The sequence below is a fragment of the Amphimedon queenslandica genome, unplaced genomic scaffold (genome assembly GCF_000090795.2).
Source record: "Amphimedon queenslandica unplaced genomic scaffold, v1.1 AMPQUscaffold_13371, whole genome shotgun sequence".
Taxonomy (NCBI): Eukaryota; Metazoa; Porifera; class Demospongiae; order Haplosclerida; family Niphatidae; genus Amphimedon; species Amphimedon queenslandica.
The window spans coordinates 169,332-177,788 of NW_003546393.1; the positions used below are offsets into that span (position 1 = coordinate 169,332).

At 36.0% G+C, this 8,457-nt stretch overlaps 1 protein-coding gene and 1 long non-coding RNA gene across 2 annotated transcripts in view; one reads left to right on the forward strand and one right to left on the reverse strand.

Annotated features, from left to right (window-relative positions):
• The window catches only part of LOC109582620 (uncharacterized), a 1,539-nt gene extending 1,250 nt beyond the window's left edge, over positions 1 to 289 (forward strand). The window contains exon 3 of the long non-coding RNA XR_002185163.1: positions 268 to 289. This is a non-coding gene — a long non-coding RNA (uncharacterized LOC109582620). The remainder of the gene's footprint in view (positions 1 to 267) is intronic.
• An 879-nt stretch (positions 290 to 1,168) lies between these two features.
• Positions 1,169 to 1,850, reverse strand: LOC109582619 (uncharacterized). Its single transcript, XM_019997462.1, has 3 exons — positions 1,803 to 1,850; positions 1,495 to 1,758; positions 1,169 to 1,436 (listed from the first exon to the last, which is right to left on the reverse strand). The coding sequence occupies exons 1-3, from the start codon at positions 1,845 to 1,847 to the stop codon at positions 1,353 to 1,355; spliced, it is 393 nt and encodes a 130-aa protein (XP_019853021.1). The 5' UTR covers positions 1,848 to 1,850; the 3' UTR covers positions 1,169 to 1,352.
• Positions 1,851 to 8,457: the final 6,607 nt, after the last annotated feature.

The following is an 8,457-nucleotide window of genomic DNA, read 5'->3' on the forward strand; positions in this document are numbered from 1 at the left end:
TTTCGTCTCTTCACCCTTACTTCATTTTTTTCTGCTATAAATACAATTATTTTTTGCTTTTAATGTACAACACAAACATACATGTACCAACAACTTACAAAGTTCATCTACCAAAAACAAAAGGCATTATAGTTATCACTATAGGGTTACACATTCCCAACTTACCATCAGATGGATGGACATCAATGAGGACATCCTCTATTGGGGCAGCCATTACTTTTTGATTTTGAACTTATAGTTTCAGGTGTCTTATTTTATATCCTAAAGGTCACAGGTGACACTTGGTGTTTTTTGATTGGCTGTGAATGATGCAATAACTTCTATTTCGGTATTCTCCTCCCACACATTTTTATCATCAGTCCTCTCACCTGTACAGATAAACACAAATCACCTGCATGATAACTTCGTGACTAACTTTCTCTTGGGCCTTCTCTTTTGAGTTAGTAAGTTTTAAACAAAAATGAGTGTTTGTGTTTATGTTGACGTCTCACGCACATACTAGTTCCACACCTTTGTTTTAAAAAAGGGGATCCATAGTTTGTATGTCTTAGCGTTACCAACGAGTTCCACACCTTTATGGGATCAATAGTTTGAATATTTGGCATTCTAACTACTTCCACTCCTGTTTCAGGGGATCAATAGTCTGTTTGTTGTAGACAAACTAGTTCCTCTCCTGTTGAAAGGGGATCAATAGTATGTGCATTACACAAACTCATTTCTGTTATTCATTTACTGATTACATGGACAAGTTCTTCTATTATGACCAAATTGACCACAATTACCACATTTTCTTTGTGTTGCAGGTGGTTCTAGAGATTGCCTTGGAGAATGTGGTACTTCAATCTCCATTGCGAGGTCTGGTGGATCATCTACACCTGGAGTTGATTGTCGAGATGATCCTGTTAGTCGAGGTGCATCAGGAAGTGGGCAGGTTACATCCTTACATTCGTATCTGCAAAACGGTCTTACCTTTTCGTAATGGTACCATTTCCTTTCAGTTGACATACCCTTTGGTGGTAATATATTAGGTAGTTCATCTTCCATTATTTGAGCGTCCTCCTTCAGCAAATTGAATTGTGTGACTGGGCCATCTACAGCTTGTCTGGCTGCAACAACACCAGGTGAGGTTGCATTTACAACAAAATGTTGAAAGCCTTTGATGCCTTTAATTTTCTTGAATAATATAAAAGTAACTACACCAGTCAAGTGTTTCTACAATGAGTTCACCATTGCTACTTCCTACTGGTTGGGCTTTGTTCACAGCAGATGATTGTTCTACAACTTGAATGAAGTCATTCAACGAGTCCACCTCTGCTTTACGGAATTTTTGCTTTAATAGTCCGAAGCACCAGTCAGGAGAAAATTTTGTGTCCAACTGGCAGAAAAGATATTGAAATGGACGCATTGAGTCCTGTCATGACTCTCCATAAGAGGTACTAAAATAAATAAAAATTACATTTAAAATATTCATTATTGTGCATGTAATATACTTACTTGAATAACTGTATTATTTTTATTTTGCCCTGTGCAGTTGTCAGCATTGAAATGGATACTGACTGAGTTGAGGCCATGATTCTTCAAATAAAAATGTACCATGCTTATGACAGGATTTGCCCCTTTACCAGTGTCGAATGATTCATCGATCAAGAAATTAACCTGCTGAGGGATAGCTTCACAGCACACACCAAATATGCCACATTTCCTGGGAGTAACAAAATAAATTGGACCTGCTTGTAGTGGACTTGAAGGATAGTGAACCTTTAAAAAAGTAAGTGAGCTAGATACACTTTCATAATTATTACCTGTTGAGCATAATCGAAGCTATAATGTGCTACAATATTTAACATAGCAAGTGGTCTTGTTAGTGGGGGATTGTAATTGTTTCCTGCATCAGTATACAGCCCTTTTAACAATAATTGTGCCTCTTTCAATACATCCTTATAGTACTCCCTTTCCTTTTTAACAAGACTTCTGTGATCTAGTGCCTTTTGCATTGCCTGAAAATTCTAAATAATACTTGTATTATTATAACACTGACTTACCTCAGTTATCCTTTCATCTGATTGCATGTTAGCACTTCGTATAATCAGTCCACTTATCTCTTTACAAGTGGCACACAAGTCAGACATAGGCTTCATTTTTTCAATATAAGGCAGGTAGTGTCGCCACAACATGTTCAATGTTGTTTCAGCACATGCTTTGACATAAAGCCCTTCACATGATTCCGCATACTCTAAGTATACCTGCCTTTTAGATGTACTGCATGGTAAGAACTTCTTATTCTCGTAACTTTTCATTCCAGGTATTCTTCCAGGAAGACTGATACCATGGACTTCAGCGTAATTTCTGATGAAAGCAACAACCCAGAGAATATCATCATAAGTCAAAGCATGGTTTGGTGTCTTTCCAACATTTCCGTGAACTCTAATGAAGTTAAGTACATAACATTTAATTTGTCAGTCTCATACCTTGGTATTAATCTATTCATTCTGTAGTTTTTCATGATTTCCTCAAACCTGCTGCATGTAGCTTCAGAAATGTTATTCTACATATCTAGTTGAAAAACAATTAATTTTGTGTTGTGTTACTCATAATTACAAACCTTATGACCTTGATGCATGAAAGTAAAAAATTGCCTCTTTCTCTCTTTCTGTCTCCTGTGGTTGCCAGTCGACAATCCCCCCATGGTTGATGTTGCTGCAATTTGACTCATAATAGCAATTTCTTGAACAGGCTTTGCTATGGCTTGTACGTCACATCTATATGTTTTTATGTAAGAGTGACTGAACAGTGCATAGCAATTATCTGAGCAACCACATCCATGTTCAAAGAACTTTGATAAATCTTCTTCCTCTTGTAGGTCTTCCTTCCTCATGTCATCACAAGAGTGAGTAGTTGAAGTAGCTGGAGCGTCAGGCGTCGCTGATTCTAAATCAAGATCTGATACTTGTAGCTCCACAGCCACCTCAGGATCAAACAGTGGTGAAGTAATATCTTCATCACAATCTTTTGTCTCATTCTCTTCTTCTTTCCCTTCCTCTACCTCTCCTTCCATATCTTCTACTGCTTCATAGTCTGTCTCTATCAATTAACTGTATAACTAAGTTTAATATAGTAATATTATGCATTTATACAGGTCATGGAATGTTATTGTTGTGATAGCTAACCGCTATTCACAGTTAGTATGTAAACAGTGTTATGAATAAGCTTACCACTAGTTTCATCACAAAAGTAGTCCCCAAGAACTGAAGCAATGTAGTCACTGTCTCGAGGACCTATTTCTTCATTTGTGACCATAATTGACAAAAGGTACCTTATGGCAGGTAGTGAAATTTGACTTTATAGCCTAAAAAATTCAACTTCCTGAGCTCCATTTATCATAAAATTACTCCACAGGATGCAAAAAGTTACTATGTAACTTATAGAAACAATGCTTGTCCAATAGTGGACTCACAGGATGATATTTTTCATTGTAATGATGGATTTTAAAATCCGCCATAAGGTACCTTTAGTCAATTATGGTCACATGTAACAAGCGAGCAATGTCTCTTTTTGTAGCCATAGTTTTAAAAGTAGTCTTCTTTGTCTTTGTTATACTTTAAATAGTTCCTATAGAGACTCCATGGTTACGTAATGACACATTAAAGCCCTCCGTTTTGATTCCGTGGTCGCTCCGTGTAACATTCTCCGTGCACAATCAAGGTAAAAATGTCGAAGGGCTTATAACTCGGCAAAGAAGGCTTCGCTACCCCTGATTTTGGTATCAAATGAAAGGATTTTGTTTATATAACATGTTTATGTGATAAAATGAATTTCGCCCAGGTAAATATTTGTCGTGATTATGAGCCCATAGCTCAAAATGATAATTCCCGCAGATAGCCTGGTTTTCTCATATCGGGTCACAAATGAGTAAAGATGCAGTTAATAACAATGCAGAGCCTACACTTCACAGAATCTATCATTGCCTTTAATTCCACTCAACATGTTGTCACAAAAAAATACATCTGAGTGATGTTGGAATCCGTAGCTCAATATTGAATGTGAATAGAGTCAGCAGCACTTCCCACAAATGGTAGAGAAATTTGTGTGATGCAGAAGAGGAAGTTGCGATAGGTGGGGCCTGATCAGTACCTGAACAAAATATCAGACCGTCTTCTAACTTTGAATCGACTTCATTAGCTATGTAAGAAAATTAGCAGTAAATGGAAGTGACATACTTTTCAATACTTCACATTCTTTTAGTAGGTCACTAAAATACAAAAATGCTTGCTCTTCCACTGCTCTAAGTTACTTCACTTCCCCTTTTATAGAAGTTTACACTAAATAAAGACTGGATATATTCTGTAAATCAATTATTACTAATGAATATTATATCTCCTATACCAGGTGTTAATGGATGCTCTCATAAATAAAGTCTTCCATAGAATGGATCTTTCGTAAATCATCAACAAAATGAGCAGTCTTCAGACATTCCATGTACTTGTCCATTAATGCCTCGACCTTTACTAAGAGTATGTTGACAATACTTCGCACATCATCCAATGTCAACTGTATAAGTGGTTTCCTATATCCTGTGGCAAATAAGAGGTTTTGACTATTATCAGTCAGGCATGACTGTATGTCATCATTGACTAAGCTGACAATAACTAGACAGTTTCCAAAATCTTTAAAAATTGGTATACCCTTAAAAGTACTTACTCCATCAACAAACTGTTTTTAAGATTGTTCCAAATTGCCAGGGACCTCTTCTACATGCATATTCCCAGTTCATATACTGCTGGTTCAAAAAGAGGGGCTCCTGATCCATTTTTAATAGTGTATGAAACTGTAAAAACTCCAATTTTTTAAAACTCCCTACTCTAAATATTGTTATATATACAGTTAACAGACACATTTATGGCTACCAACAGGGACACTACATCAAACATAAGGAATTTATAATCTGATGGTCCCTTTAAGTATTGATCAGCAGCTTGATTACAGAAAAGTCTGAAGAGCTCTCTCTTTGGACAGCCTTGAAAAATTCAACCTTCCCAAATAAAGTGAACCTATTAAACACAGTCAAACTATGGCTTTAATTATGAAGTACATGTACTTACTGTAAATTTTAGCACCAGATCCCATTTTGCACACAACATCCTCAAGTACATAGTCCCTACAAATGCCAATACTGAGAGTTCTACAATCATCATGACTCAAACGACTGCAATAAGTTCAGTCCTTTGTATAATGGGGTATCTGCAGCACTGCAAGGTATCCAGAAATAAACAATGCATCATCTACCGTTCTGAATCAAAAGGTTCTGCAACAAGTTCAATGCTCTGTTCCATAGCTCTTTGTATCATGTGCTGTCCAATTGCACTTAATTCAAATGTATCATGTGTGAAATCACACTAAAACGACTGTGCTCCTAAAAATTATCAATTTTTAAAATTATAAACACCAATAAATATAGCTTCATCTTCTTCAAGTTCAATAATATTAGTCCGGTCAAGCAAAGGTGGCCTACATGCAAATAATAAGTACAAAAATAAGTTTAAAAATTTACTTCACTCCCTTCCCTCTACGACGGGGAAACACAACTTTAGGGAGAATAATATCCTAAGTAAAATTAAATTAATTCAATGAAAGAAATTGACAAGTCTTACATCACTTGATTCCTCAGAGTCACTAAATTGTTCTCTGAAATAATTTCAGTTAAAACAAAAATAAACGACTTACTTATGCTTTAATTTTCTATTTATTGAATCAATTCAATTAGATGTAAAATAATAACAATAATAACAACAATAATAATGGAGAAGAAAAAAGAATGACTTACTTATTTCCATGAGTTTTATATGCTCTGCTAATTCCCCCATAGATACTTCAATATCACAAGTAAGACATTTCTGTACCAGCTACAAAAAGTTACACCGCCTCACAAAAAGTAATATGTACAACTTTAGGAAGGCTATAGACTTCTCATAGATCAAGATCCCTTTGCATGGGTTTCATATATGTCCTATTAGTCGTTCTACTCTCTCTTATTAAACCTTGGGAAATGACAGGACCGTCTCCAATAATGGTTCTGAAACCCAACTCTTTGTAAAACTTGTAGCCACCCCCATGTCACAGTTTCGGAAAAGTGTCAACAATGACATCTTTAAAATCATTTGCATGAGCATCAATGCTGGGACAGTGAATGGTCTATTTTCCAAGACAAGACTTCAATAATGTCTCTTTTCTGTTTTGGGATTTTAGGCTCATCCATGTATGGCAAGCGCACAAAAGCATGCTTCCACACTGTACTCATACCTTTTTTCTTATTGAACAGCATATCAGCCTTTCTAGCTTTTCCTGGGAACGATTTAGCCCATAACAATGTTTCTAAAGCTGTTCTTACAAAATCATTGTGTGTGTGATAGACATACCATAGTGATAAAAAATTTCGAAATACTGGCCATACACAACGCCATTTTTGTTATATTAACTAAATTACAATTAGTACTTTCCAGCAGAATTCTGGAATGAGTAACAGTGAAAGTTGTTATGGAAGACACAAAAAGAGATGCCACTAAGACAAAGAGCTGAAGGGCTTAAAGCTGCTTGTAAATTACGCACTATGCATGTGAATCTGCAATGTGGCCTGGTACTACTGCTGGTGCTGCTACCCAAAACTTTTTAATAAGAGTATGGTAGGTCTAGAGGGGATAGAAGTTCATCCCCTTTTCTAGCCTTGGTCGTGTGTATTTCAGAAATGCAACCGTGATATGCTCTTTGTTGTCACTGTCAGCCATCGCTGTTTCTGCTAAAAATTAGTGAAAACAAATCACATAAACTAGACTGCACATGCTTGTTTTATTTACCACTCACAAAAAAGTGGGGCTTGTTGACAATAAGCCAAGAAATGCAAGCTCTCATTTTTGGGTTACTTATAGCTCAACTGTTTTTAAAGTGCAAATTATTCATTGCTGCTCATGTAAACTGAGTTTTGAACTTCTGAAATTTTGATATTAAAATTGTAAATGCATTCATAACATTGCTGAGTCACTGAGTAGAAGCATAATGGTAACAAATAACGGTATTTGGAGAGTGAGTATTGTCTGTATTACAAACAGTACTGCTGTTAATTTTGTGCAGCTACTGGGAGTTCTAAAAATCTTATCTCAAATAGATTCAATGGTCATCAGTGATTCAAGAAACACACCTATTTTATGCACCCTTTCAATTTAGTTTTATTGTTCCTTAAATGTACCTGCTACGAATGCAAGTTTTTTATGATGAACTTGATCAATTCTGCTGTAGAAGACTTGAGTTCCAGCCTCGAAGATACCTGGCCAAGCACTGATTGAGAGGGCTTGGTGAGCTAATTTTCTTTAGACTCTTTAAATTTTGTTATGGTGTACAAGCCTTTAAGGCCTTTCATTGCAGCTTGTAAGGGAAAATAAAATTGAAAGAGGCTAAATTAAATTAAAACATCAAAAGCCCTTACCAGGGTGCTCTTGGTCTTTTAATTTTATTCAGCCTTAGTTTCGGCTAAGCAGCCTTTTATGCTTGTGTCTTGGAGCTGGTAATCCAGAAGAAAATTAAGAAAAGCAAAAGAATTTCAGAGAAGCAAAAGAAAGTTAAAAGACCAAATCCCACACCATGCCTTAAAACCCACTCAGGCTGAGTGTGGCTGGGCATTTTCCAGGCTAGAACTCTTGTTCTTTCGAGCAAAAATAACCAAATTCACAATACATGACCTTTTATGGAAATATTGAAGCAATGAGGAAACTTAAAAATTCCAACTGTACATAAAATTGGTAAGTTTCATCTCACTTTGGCCTTCCAAGACAAGTAAGTTTATTTATGTTTATACTGTTCTTGACAGCTCAGATTGCAGAGAAATTAACCGATGTTAAGTCCACTTGCAATTAAGTTTTCTTACTTAAAGTGTAACTGACATGATATTCTGGGGTATTTTTTTTATTGACCTAACATGAACATATCATAAAAATGCAATATGGAAAGTTTTATTGTCTGAAAAAATTATTCACAGAAATGAGCCTTCAGATTTGCTCATTTTGCTTGCAGCTATTTTACATCCTGTCAGGGGGTGTGGCTAAACGTGATGTCATACAAGGGTTTTGGTTGACTTTTGCCATTGACTGCAATATAACTTCAGTAGATAATATCTCTGTTAGATTTCATTTTATACCTTGTAGCTTTAATCCTGTTGTAAAAGTGATAGATTGTGCTTATAATTTATAATAGTCAGAGAACATCAGTGTCATTATGGCTGGTATAGCTTGCAGCTCATAGCCTCCTTTTGACAATCCACAATGAGCTGTTCTTGTGTATTTTGTATAGTTAATAGTTCATTCTTGTGTTCTGACACTGGTAAACAAAATTAGTACATGAAATTTGATGAACCACACAAGAACAGCTTCATTACGGATTGTCAAAAGTGGGCTGTGAGCTGCAAGCTATACC

Bases quoted from the DNA above. Each gene is read 5' to 3' on its own strand.
- LOC109582619 (XM_019997462.1), bottom strand. From the start codon at position 1,847: ATGTTAAATATTGTAGCACATTATAGCTTCGATTATGCTCAACAG. The intron at 1,759-1,802 runs GTAATAATTATG...ACTTTTTTAAAG, and splicing joins GCTTCGATTATGCTCAACAG to GTTCACTATCCTTCAAGTCC. The intron at 1,437-1,494 runs GTAAGTATATTA...TATTTATTTTAG, and splicing joins AAAATAATACAGTTATTCAA to TACCTCTTATGGAGAGTCAT.